This window comes from Mirounga angustirostris, unplaced genomic scaffold, assembly GCF_029215605.1.
Source record: "Mirounga angustirostris isolate CCGP_5_RB_7025 unplaced genomic scaffold, mMirAng1.0.hap1 SCAF_16, whole genome shotgun sequence".
Lineage (NCBI taxonomy): Eukaryota > Metazoa > Chordata > Mammalia > Carnivora > Phocidae > Mirounga > Mirounga angustirostris.
In genome coordinates this window covers 19,096,906-19,124,596 of record NW_026991724.1, presented here as the reverse complement: position 1 = coordinate 19,124,596, position 27,691 = coordinate 19,096,906, and the positions used below count along the sequence as shown (strand labels likewise).

At 44.7% G+C, this 27,691-nt stretch overlaps 2 protein-coding genes and 1 non-coding gene across 4 annotated transcripts in view; 2 read left to right on the top strand and 1 right to left on the bottom strand.

The window, feature by feature from the left end:
* TK2 (thymidine kinase 2) overlaps positions 1–27,691 on the bottom strand; it is an 87,280-nt gene that overhangs the window by 46,256 nt on the left and 13,333 nt on the right. The window lies entirely within an intron of this gene.
* CMTM2 (CKLF like MARVEL transmembrane domain containing 2) lies at positions 346–25,995 on the top strand. The gene is made up of 8 exons (XM_045892119.2): positions 346–618; positions 3,427–3,585; positions 10,276–10,374; positions 12,321–12,486; positions 13,170–13,450; positions 13,596–13,754; positions 25,252–25,353; positions 25,768–25,995. The coding sequence occupies exons 1-8, from the start codon at positions 346–348 to the stop codon at positions 25,993–25,995; spliced, it is 1,467 nt and encodes a 488-aa protein (XP_045748075.2).
* Positions 16,687–16,793, top strand: LOC123856281 (U6 spliceosomal RNA). Its single transcript, XR_006793685.1, has one exon. It is a non-coding gene; the product is annotated as a U6 spliceosomal RNA (small nuclear RNA).

Sequence of the window (27,691 nt, the reverse complement as noted above, 5' to 3'; positions counted from 1 at the left end):
GAGAAGAATGCACCTGGCCCGCCCTAAATGGTCTCCAGAGAGTCCCCTTCCTAGCTGGCTGGCAGCACGGAGGGGTGGAGTTGCAGGGATAATGAGTTCCCAGGCTAGGCAGGGGCATCTCATCCCAAATGGCGACAAGGGTGCCTGGAGGGCCTGTTTGTCCGTGGGCAGCGAGAGCTGGGTGCGCGCGAGGGACAGGAGGCCGGCAGCCGTTGGGGCACGCCGCTGGTTCCCAGGGTCCAGCCTGCCGGCGGCGGCAACCTCAAAACGGCAGGGCCAGCCCGAGGCAGCCAGGCCCCGGGGCCCACCACGGATGCCAAAACCACCAGGACCCCCACAGAGAGCATGGAACAGCAGCAGCGTCCCGCACGCCCAGGGGCTGCCGCAGCTGCGGGGACAGCCTCCCGCTCAGGGCCGTCCGCGCAACCCAGGAACGTAGCACCCAGTGCGCCGCAAGGTGCAACCTCAAGGACACCCACCCAGGCGCCCAAGAGCGAATCGGAGAAGGCCGCCATCCAAAAGCGTGCTGAAGGACGGGCCCTAGTCCCGCCCCACTTCAGGGACAGCTTCAAGCATTTTTTCTTCTCGCCCACGGGAATGTTGAAGATCTTCAGGCTGGTGAGCAGAGAGAGCTGGTGATGCAGGGTGGGTGCGGCCTCGGGGAGTGAGTCCCGGGGGGCGCCAACTCCCCAAAGCTTCCCGACTTCCCTACTTCCCTTTGCCAGCCAGTTTGTTCTGCCTCATCTTCCCTCCCTTCTCACCTTGCTCCTCCCCACACTCAACCGTTATTACTAAACCAGCACTGTTGTTCCTGTCTTACTTTGTATTTCTCAGGTTTTCCCTCACAAAGGGAATTAGGGAAGCAGTGAAGAGCAGAAATGTGTAAGTTAGCAAACAAAAATAATTGAATTGACCAAAATTGATAAACCAATGGCTAATATAATAGGGGGAAAAAGGGGGAAAAGAGAACATATATTTAGACACCAGACAGGGAAAATAATCACAAAGGATGAAGAAACTGAGGATCCCCAAGAGTACTTTACAAAACAAATAAACCTAACTGAAAGAAATAGTTTATTTTCTAGGAAAATATAATTACCAGAACTAACCCCAGAATGGAGAAAAACCTAACCAGACCAATGTAAACACAGAAGAAAATGAGAACTAATCAAATGAGTATCTTTCAAAAATTTATCAGGGCCAGACTTTTTTACACATTAACTCTTTCAAACTTCCATGGGATGTAATTCTGATACTATTGAAACTTTTTCAAAGAATGGAGAAAGAAGCAGCCCTTCTGAATTATTTTTTCAAAGTAGTATACCACTGATATCAAAACCTGACCAAGTCAGAAAAAGAAAATAGAAATCTCACTTGTATCAAAGCAACAAGTATTAATATATTAGCAGAAAATATTCAGTACTTTTTAAAAAATACACCATGATGATGCAGTATTAGGACTCTATTAAAATAACCAACAATAGGGCGCCTGAGTGCCTCAGTTGGTTAAGCGACTGCCTTTGGCTCAGGTCATGATCCTGGCTGGAGTCCCTGGATCAAGTTCTGCATTGGGCTCCCTGCTCGGCAAGGAGTCTGCTTCTCCCTCTGACCCTAACCCCTCTCATGTGCTCTCTCTCATTCTCTCTCTCTCAAATAAATAAAATCTTTAAAAAAAATAAAATAACCAAAAATATAGGTAAAAGGAGAACAAATTAGGAGACTATATCAAATAAGAAAAAGAATACATTTGACAAAATTCAACATTCATCTCTGATTGCAAAAAAAAGAGATCCATAAAATAGAAATACATAGATATTTTATCGACATTATAAAAATAAACCCCAAAGTCAGCATCATATATAATTAAGCATTAGAAGTATTCCCATTAAATGAGGAACAAAGAGGATGCGCTCATCAATACCATTATTCAGTATTTTTCTAGAACTGCTAATCATCACAATTAGGAAAAATAAGTAACAGTTGAAAAGATGAGGCAAAATATATCATTTTTTCAGCTGATATCACTGCCTAAAAACTCAAAATCAACTGTGAAACAAGTTAGAACAAGATAATTTCTACTAACTCATTAGTAGAAATGAACAAACAAGCATTTAAAATAGAAGAAAATATTTCTCTTTACAACAGCAATCAAAATGGTAAACTAAGAATAAATGAAATAAATTTGAAAGACCTATATCAAGAAAACTCAAAAAACTCAGATATTTCAAAACTACTAAAAATAACTGGAAAGATATACTTTGTTCTTGAATAGTAAAAGTAAATCTTTTAATCTTTCAAAATTAGAAGCTAAATGAAATCCCAATTAAAATACCAACAGGCTGGGGCACCTGGGTGGCTCAGTCGGTTAAGCGTCTGCCTTCGGCTCAGGTCATGATCCCAGGGTCCTGGGATCGAGCCCCACATCGGGCCCCCTGCTCGGCAGGAAGCCTGCTCCCCCTGCTTGTGTTCCCTCTCTCGCTGTCTCTCTCTCTCTGTCAAATAAATAAATAAAATCTTTAAAAAATAAATCAATAAAATAAAATAAAAAGCCAACAGGCTTAGCTTGGGGAACTTGACCAAGATAAACATGGGAGAAACATACAATCTGAGGATGAGCACTGAAAGGGGGACTATGTCAGACAATAATATAAAATAAATTGCCTATAATTGCAAAAGTACTAGAGAAGAAATCAGCACCTCAATGGAAGAGGATAGTCTCAAAAGAAACCCAAATACACCTGAGAATTTAGTACATGATAAAGTTTGGATTTCAGATGAGCGGGGAAAATACTGGTGTTTCACAATAAATGATGTTGGGATAATCAGCACTGTTTAGAAAGAAAGAAAACTGGAGCTCTACCTCTTTCTATCAAAATCAGTATATATTTATTCTACTTGTATATACTTCTTTCCAGTATGAAATAAACATTGTGAACAGTAGTTACTTTTCAGGAGATAGACTAGTGTTGGGTTGAGGGAGAAGAAAGAGACTGGAGTTCTTTTTCTTTTTTTTTTTTTAAAGATTTTATTTATTTATGTGACAGAGACAGACAGAGCACAAGCAGGGGGAGCAGCAGAGGGAGAGGGAGAAGCAGGCTCTCCGCTGAGCAGGGAGCCCGATGCGGGGCTCGATCCCAGGACCCTGGGATCATAACCTGAGCCAAAGGCAGACACTTAACCGCTGAGCTACCCAGGTGCCCCAGACTGGAGTTATTTTTCATTCTTCTATACTTAATGTGCACTTTTATTATTTCCATGTATTATTTCATTTCTTCGAAATATGAGAAATTTTACAAATAAAATGTCTGTACAAAACAATACAGGCAAGTGCAATATAATCAGATTTACATTCTAACAGTTTATGGGTTTGCTTTGTTTTTTCCTAGCCCCTGTGCATTAAAATAAATCCTGTTTCTTTTATTGCAGGGTCTTCTCATAGGAGCATTAGTTTGTTTTGTCATTGCCAGAGCCAATGAGCCGTTTATAGCCATCACAGTTCTGGAAATCTGCATCGTTCTTTTTTTTATTCTAATATATATGCTAACCCTTCAGCACTTGCTGGTTAATTTAGATTGGCCCTTACTTGTAAGTGTTTATTTTCATAATTCAAATATAAGCTTTGCCCTCGGTCCCAGAGTAAAGTCTCTCCTCAAGTGAAAGCAAAAGCGCTATCTCTCTGGACAAGAACATAACTGAGCTGTGACAGGGGGTTGCCCTAGTCCTAGGGGAGAAACTAGCCTAACACCCAGGAAGATTCCTTGGACACTTCTGTCCATGGCACAACCAACACACACACCTGCTTCCATCTCATTATGGCACTGAACACATGGTACTTTGCAGCTTGTCCTAAAGAAAATTTCAGTTAGTATATTCAGTAGGTAAACACACTTCTCATCCATTGCTTGTAAAACAGCACATGCTTCTACTTTTCAAACAGCAGCTATTCTAACATTATAAACATTTCCTCCCCTGCATAAGCAAGAGTTGGCATGGCAAAGTTGTAGAAAATTGTCACCCACACCCTGAAAGATTGCAGGAGTCAATCTTTTCATGGATATTAAGGGTCCATACTCCCAAAGAGGTGCCACATGGTGGAGTATTCAAGAAAAGACATTGCATTGCCTTATTTAGTAGCTTTTTCCAGAACTTCATATTCTTTACCAACTGAAAAATTCCTGAAGCTAATCCCTCAGGTCTCAGAGAAATCCTATTTATTGTGGAGCCTGAGGTTCTGTATCCTTGCAGACTGGAGAACTACTGCTCTGTCCAGATACAGACATGGGCCCACTTCCTGGCCCTGGCACCTTCCTAGCTGTGTGAACTTTAGCCTCAGTTTCCCCATCTAGGAAATTCAGCAAAGGAAAAGGGTGATCATAATAACTACCTCATAGGGTTCCTACAACACTTAAATGTGTTTAAAGCAAATAGCACAATGCTCAGCACAAAGCAAAAGCAAACATTCACTTACCAAGTGTCCATCAGACCCCATAAAGTAGTTAGATGGCTTTTACCATTTTATCTTGCACTGTGAACAATCCTAACTCAGAGGTCAGGCCTCTCCCACATCCCACTTCCTTACAGTACCTTTTTCTAACCTTAAGGTAGGATTGGTTGCTATTGAGCTAAACTCAAAATACATTCTTGAAGCGTGTGAGGGATTTTCTAAAAAAGCTGCTGAGCTCTCTTTATCCCACAGAGTGCAGAGCAACAGGAAGCAGACAAAGCCAAGTATGAGCAAGTCTAATTGGACATATGGAAGACCCTCTTAGTTATGGAGAGCTATAAGGATAAAGAGGTTTCTGAGGGGAAACTAAAATCTCTGTCCGTGGAGATTTTCAAGGACGGAAGGTAAATGAACCGTTTTGCGCACACAGTATGTGCCAGATACTTTTTCATATGTGTTGCCTTATTTAATCCTCACAACAACCCAGTGTGGTTACAGTTTAGCAGATGAGAAGACCTGATGAAAGAGATGAAGTTGCTCATGGCCATAGGCAGTCACTTGGAAACTCAGGCCTGGCTCTAACCCAAACTCGTTCCAGACTTTTTGCCCTATTGCCTTACAATGGTTTCTCTGTCTCCATCCTCCCTTCATTGTTATCCTCCTCGGATTCTCTAAATTTTATGTTCTCTGTATCTTCTCCTGTCTCCTCGTGGTTTCCTTAAAATACAGAGCTAGAGATGAACAGATTAGCCTGGAGGGCGGGTACAGGTCCTTAGGGCAGGTGACTGAGGGCACCACAGCACCAAGGTCAGCTGTGGACTAGAGCCCTCTGAGGAAGGGTCCACTGCTATAAAGCTGGAGGGCTGGATGGAGCCTCAAGGCACCATGCTTTGATGTAGGGTCCGGGGAGAATATCTAGGAAGTGTCTCAGACAAAGGCAAGAACTGGGGGCTCCTAAGAATGAACCAGAAAGGTCCTATGAGAGGAACTGTTCTCACAGTGGTCACAGACAGCTCAGGCCAACTTTTGTAGAATTGCAGGCCTTCGGTCAACTCTGATAAAGCCAGGCCCCCTTTAGCTACCTGTATCCTTGGGTCAGAGCATTCTCTTCCCTTTGGATGACTATAGGAGCCCCAAAGCGTGATTCACATGGACGTGCCTGCTGAGCTCCCAGGAGCTCCACAGTTGGAAAACTATGAAGGTTGCTCAGTTATTCTGAGGCACAACTGACTAGCAGCACATATAACCAAGCAGCCACATACTAACCAACACAGTTGGTCAGATGGTGTGTGATCTAATGGATTTGGAAGGTTTTTTAAAAGACCCATCAGGGCGCCTGGGTGGCTCAGTTGGTTAAGCGACTGCCTTCGGCTCAGGTCATGATCCTGGAGTCCCGGGATCGAGTCCCACATCAGGCTCCCTGCTCGGCAGGGGGTCTGCTTCTCCCTCTGCCCTCTTCCCTCTCGTGCTCTGTCTCATTCTCTCTCTCTCTCTCAAATAAATAAATAAAATCTTTAAAAAAAAAAAAAAGACCCATCAAAAAAGGATCCAAAACTGTGTTCTCCTGTCCTGTCCCTTCCTTTCTAGTCTTCTCTTCCAGATTCCGTAAGGTGAAGGACGTGTACATATGAGATTGTTCAGAAGGGTAGTTCCACTGGGTGGTAACAGGAAGGTCTTGGCAGGGGAGGCATTGTGCTGGATTAGGGAGAGTTTGGGTGCCTAGGAGAGGGCTGCTTGTCACTTCAGAGAGTAGGTGGACTTGGAGATGTGTTGGCATCATGCTGCAGAAGTCCCCTGGGACCCAGTGGAATGGGGAAAAGCCAAAGAACACAGACTATCCCTGTTTTAGGGCTCTGTACAGGCTCGAGGACCCACCCACACACTGGAGGCATCCAGCATGCACATCCCCTCTCTCCTGGCAAGATGGTTTGTGCCCCCAAGGTAGAGCATTAGGGTAAGGAGTACTGATTTTAAGTGGCGGTTTCCTTAAAGGCTCCCAGGAGCACAGAGTTCCTTATTCCTCTGTTCCCATTTTTGTCTGGCAAGGGGCTAATGATGAAAACTCCCAGCAGGGAAATAGAAAGTTTGATAAATCAGGGCTTCAGATGCTCAGCAGAGAGCTGAGCCTCACGTACAGACGTGCTGAGATCTATGGACTCTGGGACCATATTTTGGCAAGGCCTCCTTCTCTGGGGAGATGATGGAGCCTGGGCTGGGGGATCCATACTCCAGTCTGAAGTGCATCTTCTTGCTTCTGTGAAGACTATGCCAGTGACTCTGATACCCATGGATCCACCTCTCAGCCAGCCCTTGACTTGGTATCATGGGCCTGCATCACATCTAGTGAGGATACAACTTTCCTTACCCCACCCATGGTGGGGTCACTGTCTTCATTTCTAGACTTCATTATCAATTTTACCCATGAATCTAGTGTCATCTGTCAACATACCCAAGGAAAGTATGAATTGTAATTATCTTCTGAATAGCCCATATTTTTAATACTCCTACATTATAAAAAATATTATCCAATATGGTCAGAGAAACAGTTCTGATCAAGCAGATGTTTTTGCCAATAGAAAGCAATTTAAAAAAAAAAAACATATTAAACATTTTAAACAAAAACTCTACAGAAGTGATGATTCCCAAACTACCAGCAATATCTTTACATTTATAAAGAGGAAGTGTCAGCTTTAGAATGTCCCCCTTCAAATAGGATTAATGAAAAACGACAGTTCTGGTCATCTCTGATCAGGCTATATCACATGTTTGGAGAACTCCAGGCAGAAATGGAATCAGTGGGAGTTGCAGCTAGCTGAATATAATGTTTATTATCTATAAATTCTTGTTACAAATACCACATTTTGTGAAACAAATTGTAAATGTTCAAATTTTTTTCTAATATTCAGTGATTTTTAAAAATAAGCATTCACCATTAAAGCATCTTTTTCTTTCCCAGTTAAAATTCTACACTATTTTATCTCAGCAATTTGGGTGCTTTACGGAAAAATAACAGTCAAGTAACAAATCCATCTCTCAGTTTAGTCAGAGGAGGTTACCTGAGTCAATAGGGTATTTAGTCAAGGGGGAAAGAAAAAGATGATAAGTAAAGATGGCACGTGACAAGGCTCAGCTGCAATTTTACTCCATCAGGAAGAAAATATCTCTCGCTCCCCCCCTCCCCCCGCCAAAGATGAGGCCAACAACAATGATGTGTCTAAGGCAAAAGATCGGCCAGGGGAGGGGGGTGGTGTAGCACAGAGAAGGCCTCTGGACACTCAAGTCAGGCTGCAGAGGGTCCTAGCCACTTACTGGCTGAGCAACCCCAAGCATGTTCCTTTAGCCATCTGTAAATTGAGGATAAGGATAATTTGTTGTGAGAATCAAATGAGATTAACACCCTGGCACAGTATGTGACACACAGGAAGTGCTCAAGAAGTGTGATCTATGAGAGAATGTTAGATATAAGGCAAACATTAGCTCCAAAGGACAGTTCAGGAGAGCACTTCCTTGTGAGCAAGGACCAGAGTAAATCACAGTAAGGACAGAGTAAACGAACATCTAGTATTCCAGTGAGGAGATGGAATTATGACAGGGAGTCAACGATTGGCTAGTGAAGCCTCGTCTACAGTTGATTTATTAGTATTCTCATTATTCATTGGCTTTCATCTAAATTCTCAACCACCTATGGCCACAGCTAGTTAATTTTTGTTTTAAAAAGTTTACATCCTATTTCTTAGTTGTAAGAGTCCTTGTTCACACTTTTTTACTATCTTGGTTTACATAATCCTAAAGGACTAAGCTTCTTGCAAAACTGTAAACTACTGTACCTGCCCTACTGTGGGCAGACTTTTCATTCAGCCCACAGAACCCAGCTGGATTTTACTTCTAACCCTCACCAGCCCTGCTCCTTGTCCCCCCAGTGTTACCCACCAGGTGTCCAAATAATTAGTGCCCCTCCATGAGGCAAGTCACATTCCGTGATAAGGATAGGACTCCTTGCTCAGCAATCTCAATGGGAAGAACACCTGAAGTTTGCAGAAAGTTTACCAACTGTGTACACTTTGAAGGCAGATATCGCAAGTCCACATTTTGATGCACTCATGACCCACTCGATGCCAGGCACTTATCTGGTATTTGCAGATTCATTATACCATTTAATCCTCAGATCAACCCAATGAATCCCAATCACTTTCCCCATATTTAAAATGAACATGTTGATACAGAGGGATGATAAAACATGCCCCAGGTCACACATCTAGGAATTGGCAGGCCAGAAGAGTTCATCAACAAAATACACTTCCGGGGCACCTGGGTGGCTCAGTCGTTAAGCGTCTGCCTTCAGCTCAGGTCATGATCCCAGGGTCCTGGGATCGAGCCCCGCATCGGGCTCCCTGCTCGGTGGGAAGCCTGCTTCTCCCTCTCCCATTCCCCCTGCTTGTGTTCCCTCTCTTGCTGTGTGTCTCTGTCAAATAAATAAATAAAACCTAAAAAAAAAAAATACACTTCCACTGTACATGTCCCATACCATTTTGACCCTCCGTGACCCATTATCCACGGAAAATGCCCAAGATGGATGCTGCACTTCCAACCTAGGGGGACGATGGGAGGCAATAGTAAGAGGAGTTCTGACTCCCCTCCTTGGCAGATACCCAATCTTAGGCAATTTAATAAACCTCTCTAAGCCTCTGCTATGTCCTCTTAAAACTGGGATCATAACAACACTGACTCTGGAGGGTGTTTGTGAGGGTTAAATAAGATAATGACTGGGAAATACTGAGCACATTGAAGAGCTCTATCAGAGCCATTATGATTCTGCACATTGGGTGGCAGGGCTCCTTGCTAGATTTGGGAAGGTGCACCAGACAGGCTGACGCTACCAAGTCAAGACATCAAGACTTAAGGACTTAAAATGTTCCAATTAGATATCCAGGCCATATCATGGTTCTATCACCCTGAGCTTTTGACCCTCCCCACACTAGTGCCATGGACACACTGAGTACCCACTTTTCCATTATTGCTCTATTACCAAAGCCCAGCCCTCTGCTTATCCTGAGGAGTGGCCCCCTCTACTCATCCTCGCCCTTTATTTAGCACACAAAGCTGCAGTTAGGGCTAGCAGTTAAAGAACCCAGTACTGGAATCCAGAAGAAAGGACAAAGGCAGCCCACAGATGCTAGGGCAGACTCCATTCCAGCCATTTCTTAGGAAAGAACAAAAGTCAACAGCACAGGCATTCACTCTAGAATACCAGGCCTGCTCCTCAGGTGGGTTCCTGCCTCCCTGGGATATGTGAACCCACAGAATAAATGTGACCCAACTAACTGCTGGAGAATTGGCTCTACCTACAGATTTGGGAATGCAATTAAATTAGTAAAGTGCTAATCTAAAATTTCAATTTTAGATTAAAAAATATATTATGGAATAGAATGCAGAATTTACATTAATTTAAAATAATAGGATTTTTAAAAATCATATTTATGGAGGTCTGATTCGGGTAGGACCCCATATCTCTAGGTGTTTTTCATGCTCACTTTCTTATGCCCTTTATGGAGAATATAATGGGGAAGTTGTCAGTTTTGGTTTTTTTTTTAATGGCACTCTTTAATGAAATTAAACCCATTTCTGCTGACAAAGTCCTATCCAGGACCTTAAAATCACATAAACTCATGTCTTGGAAGATGCAAGAATTTCGCTAACGGTTCCTCTTAATATTTAATCAAAGGGAAAGTTTTAAAAAGACATCCATCCTTAGATGGGTAATTGACCAATTTAAATATTTTATGAAATCACATTTTCACATAAAGTTGACAGTTTTCAATTCTGTATTACAGGATCTTGTCAACAGTTTTATTACAGCTGTGTTCCTTTTAATAGTTGCCATCTTGGCGATGCAAGAAATGGAAAGAAGGCACTTATTCTATGTTGGAGGGGTAAGTCGAAAACTTCGTGACCCCCTTTAAGATTAGTATTTCAGGGGAACCTGGGTGGCTCAGTCAGTTAAGGGTCCAACTCTTGGTTTCGGGTCAAGTTGTGATCTCAGGGTCATGGGATCGAGCCCCACATCGGTCTCAGTGCTTGGCGCAGAGTCGGCTTGAGATTCTCTTCCTCTCCCTCTGCCCCTCCCACTTGCTCTCTCTCTCAAATAAATAAATCTTTTTTTTAAAAAATCAGTATTTCAGGGCACTTGGGTGGCTCAGACGGTTAAGCGTCTGCCTTCGGCTCAGGTCATGGTCCCAGAGTCCTGGGATCGAGTCCCGCATCAGGCTCCCTGCTTCTTGGGAGCCTGCTTCTCCCTCTGCTTCTCTCTCTCTCTGTCTCTCATGAATAAATAAATAAAATCTTAAAAAAAAAATTATAAAAAAAAAATCAGTATTTCAAAACTCTTTTCAAAGGGAAACTAGCAGACCATCATCAAGATGTAAAGTTGCATAAACTCTAAACTCATGAAAATCTTCATTCTAATACTCATTCGCCAAATAGGTACAAACTCCCCTTTCGAGAAATGTACACACTATTTTTTGAAATGTTGCAACAAGGTGTTCTTGTCCATAAATAGGATTTTGACTCTTCTGGACTAGAGATTTATATTTTAAAAGCACATGAAAAGAAAAGCACATGAATAGGAAAAAAAAAAGTACATTGTCAAAAGTGAATGGCCCAGGAGGAAGGAAGGAAGAAAAGGAAGGAAGCTCCCAGCATGTGCCACACACATGGCCAGGCATGTTCTGACTTAATTTTTACAATTCTCATTTTTACAGATACGAGAACTGAGGTTAAATACTTTGCCTGGCTCACAAGCCTGGGACAAGCTCATCATATGAAGAGCACAAGAAATGGCAGATTAAATGCTTTGAAGATGGAGGGTGGGAAGTAGAGAGATGAGACTTTGGTTCAAGAAGTTAAGCAATGGGAACAAAAATTAATCAAAAAAAAAAAAGTTTGACTTCTTTGAAATCAGTAAATATTTGTCAATCCCATTGGATTGTGCCAGGCCCAGGCTTAGTGTTGGGGATAGAGTCCCTTATCCCTGTAGGAGCCCACAGATTAGCTGGGGCAAGACCTACCTAGGGAAAGTTCATTCAAGCATCCAGGGATTAAGTGATGGTGAAGAGAAACATCCAGAGCCAGCAGGATTTGGGAGGCACCTAGAATCTTGGGTGCTATGCACTGCTGGTCCCCATCTGCTAACTCAGACACCAAGCCTTCTCCTACCTGCCAGGGGCTCCCACCATCTGGACCCCATCAATTCTTACTTGGATGACAGGAGCCCCCACCACACCCCACTGGTGTCCCTGCCTCCTCCAGTCCTTTTCACCTCATGGCTTACTGCAAGTGGGCTTTCTGACTCTGGCACCTGATCTCTCCTTTCAATAAAGTCCCAAATTCTGCACTTCCTAGCCTCAACTCTGCCCCATCCCTCACCAGCTCCAGAGGTCTCAGCCACACCACACTCCTTGGAGACCCCTGTCCACGATCTGAAGTTCTCTCCCTCCCAGTTGGTCCCCTTGGGAACTCCTTCCTGCCCTTTTCAAACAAAGCCCAGGAGTCCTTCCTACTGAAGGGCCTTCTCAGGACCTCATACCTATCTGGAGCCTCCTACAGCCAATACTCTTCTCTGGTCCTTTCCTGGTGCCTCGGGCATCTGGCAAGGTCATTACTGGCAGCAAAACCCACCATTTCCAAAATCCCTTGCTCTGCGAATCGCAGAATGTGCCACAGCTGTCAGCTAGGCAGACACCAAATAGGCAGTGCTGGGTCAGAAGGGGACAAGCGGCCCCCTGCAGCCCCCTGTCCCCTGGGATGGGATAGGGAAGACAGGTTGCGGCTGAGCTGCAGAATAACCCGGGCTTTCCTTCCCGTGTCTTGTGTCTGACAGACCCAGTGTCTCACAGCGGCAATCGTGTGTATCCTGGATGGGATTATGGTCACCAAGAAGATAACGGATAAAATGAGAAGAATGCTGGGACTCGAATATGAAAGAAGTTCCTCCCTGCTCCCGGAACCCAAGAAGTCAGGACCCACGCCAGCGCCCGGGAAAGCGGGCACGCCGGGATCCTCCAAACCACCCACCTCGGCAGCCTCGAAACCACCCGTGGCGGCACCTGCGAAAGCACCCACACAGGCCCCCCCCTCGGCTGCCAGGCGCACCTCCTCCCGGGGATCCTCGAATGCATCCTCGAACGCATCCTCGCCGCCACCCTCGTGGACAGGAGCGTCTGTGCCTCGTCCCTCCCGCTAATCCCCCCACTGAGCTTGCATGCTGTCACCTATCCCGGCCCACGTGCGATCATAAAATCAGGGCTGCTAAATCGGGAACAGTTCTGCTTCCTCGTGTTGCCTTGTGTAAAAGTCGAGCTACCTGTTTTCGCGGCCGCTGCGCCTGGCGGGGCGCGGGACGACGCTGCCCCAGGGAGCCGTGGCCAGGGCCTTGACCCCGCGGGGGTTCCCGCCCACGCGACCGGCCCACGGCTGGGGGGGGGGCTGGGCGGCCCTGGAGGCAGCCGGCCCGGCACCCACTGGGGTCCTCGCGGTGCGACCGAGTCGCCCGGAGCCAGGTGAGGGGGCGCGAGGAGACGCGGCGCGCGGGGAAGCGCCGGGCGTTGGCGTTCGCCGGCTCCTGGCCGTTGGCTGAGCGGGACCTCTGGGCGGGTCGGTGGGCACCAGGCTCGCTCAGAGGCCAGGCCTGTCCGCGGACAGCAGGAGAGATCGGGCAGGCGGTGAGCAGCTAAGAACCCCCACGCAAAGACGGCTGACAAAGGCAAAAAGGGCAAAGCGGCGGCCCCGGCGGCCCCGCCCCCCGCAGCGGCGCCCCCGCCCCCTCCGCCGCCGCCGGTCCCCAAACCCCAAGACAAGAAAGACCAGGAGCCCAAGAAAAAGGAAAAGTCAGTGCAGCCCAAGGATGAAGTGGGCACGAGGAAGGGGTGTCGCCGCTACAAGTGGGAACTCAAGGACAGCAATAAAGAGTTTTGGGTTATGGGGCACGCTGAGGTCAAGATCCTGAGCTTGGTAAGTTGGTCGGGCACCCCTGGGCGGGGGCATGGGGGTCCAGCGATGGGAAGAGGGAGAAGGAGCAGGCTCCACAGGGGCTCCGGAAGGGCTGTAGAGCCAGTGAGAGCCCTCTGCCGTAGCTCAGGTGCATGTCTCCCAGCAGGGCTGCCTAATAGCTGCACTGGTAATGTTCACGGGGACCACCGTGCACCCTCTCCTGACACTCATCATCACCATGGAGTTGTCCGTCTTCTGCTTCTTCTTCATTATCTACACCTTCGCCATCAACAGATACATGCCCTTCATCCTGTGGCCTATTTCTGTAAGTGAGAGGAGGTGGGGAGTGCCTGCGGCTGGGGTGCATTCATGCGTGTGTCTTGGTACCTGGAAGTGACTGAACAGACAGACATGCGCCACCTTCTACATTAGTGCCCAGGGCATGGGCTCAGCACCTCAGGTGGGCCAGGGGAGGGGCAGCTGAAGTTAGGTAGAAAAGGCAGCTTGGGGGTTGGGGGCCAGGTGAACTTCTTACCTATCTGGTGGTCAAAGGAAGAGGTCTTTGCTTTCTGGAAGCTTTGCTCTCCATGGGAGCAGGGGCTGTATAGCAACCAGCTGTTCCTCCCACTTCTGTGCCAGCTCACACTTGAGTGTGGAGAGATCACCCCAGAACATACCCCATCCCCAGGATTCAAAGAAGAAAACCAATCTTCCAATAAATCAGTAAAATAAAATGAGAATTTTAAAGAAATCCCTTCTAAAGCAGTCTTGGATCTCCAGTGACTTTCCCTGTAAAGGATGTTAAGCATAGGGGCGCTGGGTGGCTCAGTCGGTGGAGCATCTAACTCTTGATTTCAGCTCAGGTCATGATCTCGGGGTTGTGAGATCGAGCCCCTGTAGCGCTCTACACTGGGCATGGAGCCTGCTTAAGATTCTCTCTCTCCTCCCTCTGCCCCTCCTCCATGCGCATGTTCTCTGTCTCTCTCTCTCAAAAAAAAAAAAAAAAAAAAAAAAAAAGGATGTTCAGCCCAAAGCAGTCATCCACTGGAACGGGAGTGGGGCACGCTACCCAAACACTTGTGCCCTCTGTTTCCTTCATCTGTAACATGAGGACAGTAATAACCTCTCATGCGATTGTGCCTGAGAAATAAATGCAAAGTGCTTGATGCTGTGCCTGAGGACTCAGGGCCTTGAATCCCTGGCCATCACCTGTGTGATCACAGAGTGCACCCACCTAACTTCCATCTCACTGCACATTCACAGTGTACCTCCAGGGCACTAAACTCAGGGTTTCACTCACCTTACATATGAAATGGTCTCAGGAGGGCCAAATCACGTACCCCCAGGTAACTCAGCTAGTAAGTGGCAGAAAAAGGATTCAAACCCAGCTTTGTCCGAAGATTCTGAGTCCCTAACTGCACTCAGTTCTGCTTCCTTATCAAAAGTGACTGGGGCCCAGGGATTCATAGGTCTCCGCAGTGTAAGTGAGGACTCCCAATATAGGGAGAAAGGAGAAGAGGACCAAATAAGACTCTTGGGAGAGGGATAAGCAGAGGACAAAGTAAAGGGAAAGCCAAGGAACTTGAGAAGATACTTTTAGTTCCAGCAAAATGAAGAATCAATAAACCCTGAAAATCCTCCTACTGCACCTATCTAAAACTACTAGGGAAAATGTAAACACAACTGCGGTAGCTGAATGAATGGCTGAGGTGGCAGGAAAAAAAAAAAAAAGGAGACACACAAGTGCCAGAAATGAAAAACAGGAGTGGGGCTCAGTCCGCTATTGGATTGTGGGTAGGACTGGCCCATGAAGTATTGCCCCCAGGAAGCAAGAGTGTGGATGTGCATACACTCTTCAGTTAGCGGAGGTGAGGTCTTGGTCCCGAGCAAGATGGGGATTCAGAACTGAGACCCCTGCATAAGCCAGCACCCTGCAAAGACAGGGAGAAGACAGGCAGAGAAGACAAAGGAACAAGAAGCCATGTTCACCTCTGTCTGAGCTTTGAGTGGGAAAAGAAAGAAAAGAAAAGAAAAGAAAAAAAAGAAAAGAAAGACCACCTTGAGAAATAGAAACCTTGGGCCTGAATTTTGTATGGACTTGGTTTGAATTGTTAACTACTTTCATCCTGGAAACCTTCATGCAGCCTAGAAAAATTGTGCCTGGGAATTAGCATAATATCGGATCCTAACTTAATCATGTTCTGACGATGTCCCTGGGACTCCTGACAGAAACAAATGCAAAGTCCCAGTCAAAGCATAAAGAGGTTCTCACAGGACAGGTGGGGGCAGAGGGCCTGCCAAGAATGAACTCACAGTCCAAAACTACAAGACACCTGATTTTAAAATCCCCATGTCCAAGAATCGAGAATCAGCAAACAAACAAATGGGAGGAGGGGCGCCTCGGTGGCTCAGTTGGTTAAGCGACTGCCTTCGGCTCAGGTCATGATCCTGGAGTCCCGGGATCGAGTCCCGCATCAGGCTTCCTGCTCGGCAGGGAGTCTGCTTCTCCCTCTGACCCTCCTCCCTCTCATGCTCTCTGTCTCTCATTCTCTCTGTCTCAAATAAATAAAAATTAAAAAAAAATTTTTTTTAAATCTTAAAAAAAAAATGGGAGGATTAAAACTCTGAGAATATGAGATTAATAGAAGAGCTGTCTGAAAATAATAAGAAATACACTTAAAATAATTAAAGATATAAACAGAGCCCTAAGAACAGAATAAGACAGTCTGAGGACAGAATAAAAAGATCCAGGAAATGAATACAATACCCTTCAAAATTGAAATTATCCTTCAAAAATTACTATTCAATGGGCACCTGGGTGGCCTAGTTGGTTAAGCGTCTGCCTTCAGTTCAGGTCATGATCATGGGGTCCTGGGATTGAGCCCCACATCAGGCACCCTGCTCAGTGGGGAGTCTGCTTCTCCCTCTCCTTCTGACCCTCCCCCTTGCTTGTGCTCTCACTCGCTCGCTCTCTCTCCCTCTCAAATGAATAAAAAATCTTTTTAAAAATCTTTTTTAAAAAATTACCATTGAAGGGGCACCTAGGTGGCTCAGTAAGTTGAACACCTGACTCTTGATTTCAGCTCAGGTCATGATCTCAGGATCATGAGACTGAGCCCCGCATTGGGCTCCACGCTCAGTGCGGAGTGTGCTTTTTTCTGTCTCTCTCTCCCTCTGTCCCTCTGCCCCTCCCCCTGCTCACACATGCGCTCTCTCTCAAATAAATAAATGAATCTTTTTAAAAAATTATCATTCAAGAGCTCGCTTCTGCAGCACATATACTAAAATTGGAACAATACAGAGAAGATGAGCATGGCCCCTGCACAAGGATGACACATAAATTCACAAAGCATTCCATATTTTTTTTAAAAAATTATCATTCAAAAATGAAGGAGAAATTAAGACATTCCTAGATAAAACAAAAGTTGAGGGAGTTTGTGGCTAGTAGACCTGCCCTACAAGAAATGCTAAAGAGAGTCCTTCGGGCTCAAATGAGAGGACACTAGACAGTAACTTGAAGCCATAAAAGAATAAAGAACACCAATAACAGTAACTACATAGGTAAATATAAAAGCCAGTATTATTGGGCGCCTGGGTGGCTCAGTTGGTTGAGCGACTGCCTTCGGCTCAGGTCATGATCCTGGAGTCCCGGGATCGAGTCCCGCATCGGGCTCCCTGCTCGGCGGGGAGTCTGCTTCTCCCTCTGACCCTCCCCCCTCTCATGCTCTCTCTAGCTCATTCTCTCTCAAATAAATGAATAAAATCTTAAAAAAAAAAAAAAAGAATTGGGGTTTTAAAAAATATATTAATAGTTTGGGGAGGTGGGGAGAGAACACTGAAACAAGGTAGAACTGAAGCAGCAGCAACATGGTAACAGGTTAAGACCACGGTAGTGGTGTATGATAAGAATTAAAAGTCATTGATTTGGAAGGACATTTGGTAATAATGTTAACACTAACATATTAAAACATAATTCTGTATTCTGCTAAAGAATAGAATTCCCGGGTATATAACATCAAACCTATTGAGGGGAAAGAGTGGAAAGAGAATAGAGTTAATTCATAGAAGGGAAAAGGGGGCAGGGGGAATGTGGCATATGTTAAATAGAAAAAATAAAATGGCAGAAATAAATCCAAATATATCAGACATGGTGACAAATATAAATGGACTATATTCTTCACTTAAAAGACAGAGGACTCTAAGAATAGATATTTTTTAATCCAGCTATAAGAGATGGAAAAAATAATAAAAGGAAAATACTAACTAAAAGCCAATTTTATGTTTTTTTTAAGTTTATAAAGATCACCACGTATAGTAATTCTGAACTTGTATGTACCCAACAAGATAGCCCCCAAATATAAAAAAACAAAAATGAACTTATTTATAAGGAAGAACAACAACATGCTGCAAACAGCAACCATAGTGGTAGAATAACATGCCTCCTTCAGCAATTGATAGCCAATCCAATGACATACCTAGAACATATGGAACCCTATACCCAACAGAACGGGCTATATATTCTTTTCAAGTACACTTGGAACAATCATAAAAATTAACCTCAGGGTGCCTGGGTGGCTCAGTTGGTTAAATGTCCAACTCTTGATTTTCACTCAGGATGTGATCTCAGGCTCCTGAGGTCAAGCCCCAGGTTGGGCTCTGCACTCAGCGGGGAATCTGCTTGAGACGCTCTCCCTCCCCCTCTCCCTCTGCCCCTTCCCCTGCTCATGCTCTCTCTCTCAAATAAGTAAATAAATCTTTAAAAAAAATTATCCTCAGGGCACCTGGGTGGGTCAGTCGGTTGGCTGTCTGCCTTTGGCTCAGGTCATAATCCCATGGTCCTGGGATGGAGCCCTGCATTGGGCTCTCTACTCAGCGGGAAGTCTGCTTCTCTCTCTTCCTTTGTGCACTCTCTCTCAAATAAATAAAATCTTAAAAAATTATCCTCAATAACATCACAAAGTAAATGTAGATAAATAACAAATAAGTGATTATCATACAGAACATATTCTCTAATTTCAACGTAATATAATTAGAAATCAATCAGTAAAATTTAACTCAATCCCCAAGTGTTTGGGGGCAATCTAGTGTGTTCCCCAAACATATGAGGATTTAGTATCTATGTAGTATTCACAGATACTATCTGTAGAATGTCCCTAAACTATTCAAATTCAAATCTATATAATTAGAAAAGACTGAAAATTAATAGTCGTAAGAAGGTACCAGAACAAAATAAAACAATGGAATTAAGAAGAAGGCAATGCCAAAGATAAGAGCTAAAACTAATAAAATAGGAAACAAAGATCCATAGTGAGGACTAATAAAACAAAATATCTAGTTCTTTGAAAAAGACTAATAAAGTAGGTGGATCCCAAGGGGGGGGAAAAAAAGAGAATGAACAAAGAAAAATATTAGTATAAAGATCAAAAAGAGGGCACCTGGGTGGCTCAGTTGGTTAAGCATCTGCCTTCCGCTCAAGTCATGATCCCCGGGATTGGGTCCCACATCGGGATCCCTGCTCCACAGGGAGTCTGCTTCTCCTTCTCCCTCTGCCCCTCCCCCACTGCTTGTGCTCAAGCTCTCTCTCCCTCACTCTCAAATAAATAAAATCTTAAAAAAAAAAAAAAAAGATCAAGAAGAGATTTTTAAAGATTACAGGGAAAATGTGAATTTTTATGCCCATAAATTGGAAAGTTTAGATAATAATTTCCTGTAAAAAATATAACATAAAATTGACTCAAAAAGAAATAGAAAAACAAGTTATAAAAAATTCATCCATGTTTCCATGTGGCACTGGTTTCACTTTTTACATTTAAATCTTTTGGTTAATTTGGAGTCATTCTGGAAGCCTGGGTGGCTCAGTTGTTTAAGCAACTGCCTTCGGCTCAGGTCATGATCCTGGAGTCCTGGGATTGAGTCCCACATCAGGCTCCCTGCTCAGCAAGGGGTCTGCTTCTCCCTCTGATCCTCCCCCCGCTCATGCTCTCTCTCTCATTCTCTCTCTCTCTCAAATAAATAATAAAATCTTTTAAAAAAACTAATTTGGAGTCATTTTGGTATATGGTATGAACCATGACTTCAGCTTTATATCCTTTTTTTTCTTTAAGAGAGAGAGGGCATACACGTGAGTGGGTGGGTGTGTGGGGAAGGGGGGCAAAGGGAGAGGGTGAGAGAGAATCTTAAGCAGAGTGCAGAGCCCGATGTGGGGCTCAATCTCACAACCCCAAGATCATGAGCTGACCTGAAATCAAGAGTCAGTTAACCAACTCAGCCACCAAGGTGCCCCTCTAGCTTTATATCCTGATGACTATCCAGTTGTTCTACCTTATCACTCAATTTATTCATTTATTAAATAGTGTATCTTTTCCCCACTGATTTTATATTTTTTAAGATTTTATTTATTTGGGAGAGAGAGTGCATGCGAGAGAGAGAATGAGAGAGCATGAGTGGGGGGAGGCTCAAGGGGAAGGGAGTAGAAGTAGCCTCCCCATTGAGCAAGGAGCCTGACATGGGGGTCAATCCCAGAACCCTGGGATCATGACCTGAGCCAGAGGCAGATGCTTAACTGACTGAGCCAACCAGGTGATCCCACCACTGATTTTTTTTTTTTAAAGATTTTATTTATTTATCTGACAGAAAGACAGTGAGAGAGGGAACACAAGCAGGGGGAGTGGGAGAGGGAGAAGCAGGCTTCCCGCTGAGTAGGGAGCCCAACGCAGAGCTCAATCCCAGGAACCTGGGATCATGACCGGAGCCAAAGGCAGACGCTTAACGACTGAGCCACCCAGGCACCCCTCTCCCCGCTGATTTTAATTGGCATTTTTGTTAAATGTTAAAATCCCAGATGCAGGCTTTATTTCTAGACTATACATTCAGTTTCATTGGTCTGTCCCTTTTTTCTTCTCTCTTTTTAAAGGCCTGATAATATGCTGTATTATCTAGTAGGCTTTTGATCTTAAAACCAGACATTATAAGGAAAGTAAAGTATATATAGTATAGTATATATAGCTTATCTGAATGTGGCTATAAGAATCCTCAATAAAATATAAGCAAACTGAATCAAGGGATACATAAAGAAGCAATACATCATGATCAAGCGGAGTATGTGTCAGGAATGCAAAGATGGTTTAATCTGCAAAATTCTATTAATTTACAATCTTGAATCTAAAGGAGAAAACCATGTCATCTCACGAGCTTCAGAAAAACTAGTAATATTCAATACTAATTTTTAGGAAACTCTCAGCAAACTACTTTAAAAGAGAACATCCTTATCTTAATAAGTACCTACCCAAACCAACAATAACCATTGTGTTTCATGGTAAAACTTTGGAAACATTTCCTTAGCAATGCCGACTATCCATCCTTCTGTACAGCACTGTGCTGGAGATCTTAAATTAGTCACAACGTAACAAGAAAAAAAGTGAATGAATTGGGAAGGGGAAAAAAAACTAGAATCATTCACAGATAATATGATTCTCCACATAGAAAATCTAGAAGAATCTACAGTGAAATTACCAGAACTGCTTGAGTGCCACAGGGCAACCAGAGACCCACACGGTATCATTCCAGAATACCAGCAACGAACAATGAGAAAATGTGACTTCTCAAAGAAACCATTTAAAACAGCAACAGAAACCAGAAGAAACTTAGAATAAACCTGTTCAAAGATGTGTAAGACTTTACACAGAGATCATAATTTATTAATAGACATAAAAGAAAACTCTACATAAATGGAAAAATACACCACATTCACAGATCTGAAGAACTGTTATCATAAAGATGATATCCGTTTATTCCACAGTAATCCGTAAATTAAGTAGAAATTTCAACCTGACAGAGGTTGTTTCTGGAACTTTACAAGGTGATTCTAAAATTCTGACAGGGATGGACTCATCTAACAAGATATTGGAATTACTGTAAAGCTTTGGTATTAGCTCAGGGATTACAAAAAGACTAATGGAATTGTTATGGTCTGAATGTGTACCCCCAAAATTCATAGGCTGAAATCTAACCTCCAGAGTGACTAAGCTTGCAGATGGGGCCTCTAGAGTAGTACTTAAGATGAAATGAAATCATAAGAGTGGGACCCTGATCCAATAGGATTAGTATCCCTATAAGAAAAGACAACAGAGAGCTCTCTCCTCCCTCCCTCTCCCCCTGCCTCCTCCCCATGCCACTGAGCACACCATGGAAAGGCCATGTGGGGACATAGCAAGAAGGCAGCCATCTGCAAACCAGGAAGAGAGCCCTCACCAGAAACTGAATATGCTGGCACCTTGATCGTGGACCTCCAGCCTCCAGAACAATGAGAAAATAAATGTCTGTTGTCTAAGCCACCCAGTCTGCTAAGGTCACCTGAGAAAACGAATACAGGAATAAAAAGAGAACTCAGAAACAAACCTACATACATATGGCAACTTGGTATATAACAGAGGTGGTGTTATAAACCAACTGAACTGAATATTTAGTAAATGTTCTTGGGAATGTGTGTGTGAGCAAGAGAGAGAGGGAGAAACTATGTATCACGTTAAAATTAAAACTTTACAACAGAAGCCATCATAAAGAAAATTTTTAAAACCAATAGAAAAATGAGATCAGGGATATGATGATATCTTTTATTTCTTCTTGTCTGACTGCCCTACCCAGGATTTCCCACTCTGTTGAAGAGGATTGGTAAGAGGGGGCACCCTTGTTTTGTTCCTGATCTTAGAGGAAAAGTTTTCAACCTTTTGCCATTGAATATGATGTTAGCTGTGGGCTTGTCATGTATGGTCTTTATTATGTTGACATATGTTCCTTTTATGCCTAATTTGTTAAAGAGTTTTTATCATGGATGGATATTGAATTTTGTCAAATGTTTTTTTCTTTGTCTATTAAGGTGATCACATGATTCTTTTCTCTCATTGTGCTAATGTGACCTACCACATTGATTGATTTGCATATGTTTAAAACATCCCTGCATCCCAAGGATAAATGCTACTAGATCATGGTGAATGATCCTTTTAATGTGCTGCTAAATTTGGTTTGCTGGCATTTTACTGAGATTTTTCATATTACTATCCATCAGGGATTGGCCTGAAATTTTCTTTTCCGGTAGTGTCCTTTTCTGGTTTTGGTATTAGGAAAACGATGGCTTTATAAAATGAGTTTGGGAGTGGTTCCCTCCTCTTCGATTTTTTGGAAGAGCCTGAGGATTGGTGTTAATTCTCCTTTAGATGTTTGGTAAAATTCACCAGTAAAGCCATCTAGTTCTGGGCTTTTCTTCATTAGGAGATTTTCTTTCTTTCTTTTTTTTTTTAGGATTCTACCCATTTATTTGACAGAGAGAGAGACAGCGAGAGAGGGAACACAAGCAGGGGGAGTGGGAGAGGGAGAAGCAGGCTTCCTGCCGAGCAGGGAGCCCGATGCAGGGCTCGATCCCAGGACCCTGGGATCACGACCCGAGCCGAAGGCAGCCGCCAACGACTGAGCCACTCAGGCGCCCCAGGAGATTTTCTTTTTAAGATTTTATTTATTTGTGAGAGAGAGAACACTAGCAGGGGGAGCGGCAGGCAGAGAGAGAGGGAGAAGCAGGCTCCCCTCTGAGCAAGGAGCCCGATGCAGGACTCGATCCCAGGACCCCAGGATCATGACCTGGGCTGAAGGCAGACGCTTAACCGACTAAGTCACCCAGGTGCCCCTGGGAGATTTTCGATTACTGATTCATACCAGGAGGAAATATGCACAGAAGACACAGACAAGCGTGTTCACCACAGCAGAGTTTGTAATAATAATTTCCTAAAAGGTAGAAACAACCTAATGTCTCTGGTTTGGTTTATTCATAGCATACATCAGTTAAAATTTATGAATTCAATATGTATTTCTCAAAATTGATAAATCTCACAAACTTTGTTAAGTTTAAAAAGCCAATACTGGGGGTGGGGGGGGTGCCCGGTGGCTCAGTTGGTTAAGCATCTGGTCATGATCACAGCGTCCTGGGATAAGACTGGCATCCGGCTCCCTGCTCAGCAGGGAGTCTCCTTCTCCCTCCCCCTGCTCTTGTGCTTTCTCTCTCTGTCTCTCTCTCCCTCTCAAATAAATAAATAAAGTCTTTAAAAACAAAAACAAAAACAATGCTGGGACACCTGGGTAGCTCAGTCAGTTAAGGAATTGACTCGATTTCAGCTCAGGTCATGATCCCAGGGTTGCAAGATCAAGCCCCATGTCAGGCTCCGCGCTCAGCACAGAGTCTGCTTGAGATTCTCTCCCTCTTCTCCCTTCCTGCCCCCCTCCCCATGCATGCACATGCGCTCTCTAAATAAATAAAAAATAAAAGATTTTTTTAAAAAAGCCAATGCTAGAAGATATCTTTTATTTAAATTTAAATTTGTGAAACACATAAAATAGTATATACTGTTTGTGAATATATAATATGGAGGAAAATATGAATACACTCTTGGGAAAAGTACCCATTAGCTCCAACGTGTGTGGCTGCCTCTGAGCGACAGGCATGAAAGGGCTAGAGTGGTGACCCTGTGGCTCCACAAAGTTTTACTTCTGGCTTTTTTTTTTTTTAGTGCTCTAAGCAAATATTGCAAGATGTTAACATCTGTTCAATCTCAGTGGTTCATGGCTGCTGGAGGTGGGAGTGGGGATAGTATGTTTGAAATGTATTAAAATTCAAAACCCTGAAAAAGAAAAGAAAAGGCCCACAACAAGTAGCCAGGGAAGGACAATTAACAGAAAAACAGCATCGTGGAAACCAAGGGGAAGGGTGGGCCTCGTCCAGGGCTGCCGAGTTGGCTGTTGCCCACATGATGAAGACGGTGCACAGACTCTCGGCTACCATCACCACACGAGTGATGGCGGAGGAAGCCGGCTTGCAAGGGCCATGCTTTGGCCAACTCTAAGCTTGGCTACGCCGGGAAGTGGCCGTGCATGGTACCTGCAGGGAAAGCAGCCCTCTGCCCAAGCTGGAAACATCTGGACATTTTTAGGAAGGTAAAGGAAGTAAGTATAGGGCAAGGTTAAGATTGGGGCCAGAAGGGATAGAAAGGAAGGCTGATGATGGAGGAGGTGGTGTGGCCTTGCAAAGAAGAGAGTGTCTAGGAAGTAAGGCAGGAGGGGGGTGGGGGCAGGGGTGGAGGAGGCAGCTGCCAGGCTCCCAAGCAGAGAGGCCAGAATCCAACAGACCCTCCTGCCAGCGATACAGCCCACTCTGGATCCAGAGAGGGGAGCTGGCCCTGAGAGCAGAAAGATGATGGAGGGTTGTACTCACCATTAAGTTGAACAGATGTGCATTTACTTAAATGAGTATTGGAGGGAAAAAAAAAGAAAGAAAGAAATAACTAGCCACTAAATGTGTGATTTCAGAGGAGATGGCAGCAGAGGGGGCCCATGAAGGCAGTTAAGCAGCCTGAGCTTTGGGTCTCAACACAAAGAGCCCAGCCCTGGGGACCAGAGCATGTCCACCCAGCTGATGTATATTTATCTTCACATATATATTTTTAAAATTAGGCAGAAGTTTGGGGCGCCTGGGTGGCTCAGTCATTAAGCATCTGCCTTCGGCTCAGGTCATGATCCCAGGGTCCTGGGATCAAGCCCCGCATCGGGCTCCCTACTCGGCGGGAAGCCTGCTTCTCCCTCTCCCACTCCCCCTGCTTGTGTTCCCTCTCTTGTTGTGTCTCTCTCTGTCAAATAAATAAATAAAATCTTAAAAAACAAAACAAAACAAAAATAGGCAGAAGTTTGGAAACCATCCCCTCTGGAGGAAGCGATGCCAGGCTGGGTGTTGATGGGGGTTTGGTTCTGGTTGAGACTGACTCTCCCATCTCCCACGCTTTCAGGACCTTCTCAATGACCTGTTCGCCTTCATCTTCCTTGTGGGGGCTGTAGTCATAGCTGTGAGAAGCCGACAGACCATGCCCATGCACTACTTCATTGCTGTGGTGAGTCTTTCGTGTTGGGAACTCCAGAAATCACCTCTTCTGGAGAATGGGTGTTTTCCCCTGACTTAAGGAAAGGACTTCTTTTCTTTTCACAAAATCTTGGGACCCGTGCAAAGTTTAAAAGTAAAGCTGGTCAATGTTTCCAAAGAAGAAGCCACTTAAATAAAGATGCCGTCCAGGGAGCCAGCTGAGCTAAGGGCTTCCTCCTCCTAGCTGCCTTGATCCCCAAGCCAATGGGCCACACCCAGGCTGGGTTTTAAGAGAGGGATGCTGAGGTTGGGGGAGGGGCAAAATCGGAGTGTCTCCGGGGGAACCAAGGGATGTGTTAACCAGCACCTGCTGACTAATTAGAAACAAGGAGAGACTATGCCTGCTTTGGAATGAAAAGCAAAAGTTCCTTCTTCTGTTTTCTAGATCCTTATTGGCGTGGCTGGACTTTTCGCCTTAATCGATGTGTGTCTTCAAAGAAAACATTTCAAAGGCAAGAGAGTCAGAAGGAATGCGCTGATTCCCCCTGCAGGAAAGGAGCAAAAGTTTGAAAAGCCAAAGGAAGGAGAAAAGCCACCGGAAAATGTACCAGAAAAGGCACCAGAAAAGGCAGGAGAAAAGCCCAAGGATAAAGGAAAGGGAGGCAAGAAATGACAGGAAGGAGTGACAGCGTGTTTTACTACAAAACATATGTCCACTGTCTGTCTTTTCTTCTCTCTAGAATGGTTTTTTCCTTTCCATCCCAATAACCACCTTTGCTTGGAAAAGAAATTCCTCTTTAAATGGATTTTAAAGCTTAAAGTTGACGTAAACATTATTTTGTTCATTCAACAAAAGGTACTGAGTGTTTTGGTGCAGAGGGCAAGATCAGAGCTGGGCCTCTTGGGGCACCTGCCTACCACAGGGCACACGAGGTTTGGGGGACCAGCAGTGTGGGCGACACTGGCTGTCAACAGTGATCAGCCAAAAGGGCCAGAGGAGAACAAGAGACTGCCAAACAAAATGAACATTTTGTTCATAGTGATATTTGTATTTTCTATTTTTTTTTTTTTTAAGCATCCAGGTAGTCCCTATGAGAAAAATCGGCTGTTGGCCTTCCTTACTCTTACTTTGCAGTTTAGCCTTGGTCCTCATGTGAGGTGCACTTAGGAGGAGGGCAAAGAGGTGGTGTCATCCCCTCAGGGTTCAGGGCCTCCAAGAGCCAGTCAGGCTGGCACATGGGCAAGGCAGGATGGGCACAGGAAGAACCGAGGGGACTCCAGCCAGCCCTCTGGGACCTGCAGTGTCTCCCTCAGTGAGGACCTGAGCATAAGCCCTGAGCCAGGCTCAGCTGGGCCCTGGAGCCACGGTTCCCGCCCAAGTGACAGGGTCCACCTCTGCCGGGAGAGCACATACTCGGCTGCTACAGAGCAGCAAGTGAGGCTGGCAAGAGGCTGCAGCCTGGTGGTCGGCGGTTGGGCGGGCGGGGAGCCCATGCAGGCTGGGCAGGATGACGCATAACCCTACCGAAAGTGGGAGCAACCAGAGGGGGAGGTACCTTGAACTCAAAAGTGCAGCCTATCCTGCCATGTGACCCGAAATTCCTCTCCTAGGTATTGAGCCAAGAGGAATGGTGTATTAGAATGTTCATAATAGCCAAAAGGTAAAAAAGAGCCTAAATGTTCAAAAGGAGATGAATTAAACTGTGCTACGTTCACAAAATGGAATACTACTCAGCAATGAAAAAGAATAATGATACAACATGATGATGAATAATGATAAAAATAAAAGATTCACAACGACGACTCTCACATCATATTGAGTGAAAGAAGGCACACACAAGAGAAGGACATACCCTATGATTCTATTTCTAAGAAGTTCAAGAACAGAGAAAAATACAGTGAAAGAAATGGACACACTATTTGCTTCAAGAGGAGTTTGAGGACTGACTACAAAGGGGCGTGAGGGTATGAGAAAGTTCTTTATTTTCACTGGGGGAAGTAGTCACAGGTATATACGTCTGTCCAAGCATTCAATTGTATACTCAACACCTGTGTATTTCATCATATGTAAATTTGATCTAAAAATGTAAGCACAACAGAACTGTGTTCAGAATTTCATGGAACAGGGTAGACCTTGCTGAACTCCTCTGTGTGGCCATCCCTCTCAATCCCTGGAGGCGGCTCTCGGAGCAGGCAGTTCCCCACATCCAGACAGAGAAGGCATGCAGTGGGCCTGGGCTGGGGCTGGAACATAACGATGCAGCCACCTGTCATGCTGAGCCAGGAACCCTGGGACAGGGCTGTGGTCATCAGAGACTTCAGGAAGATGCCCCTTTGGAGCAAAACTACATCAGGTGAGTATCTGCTAG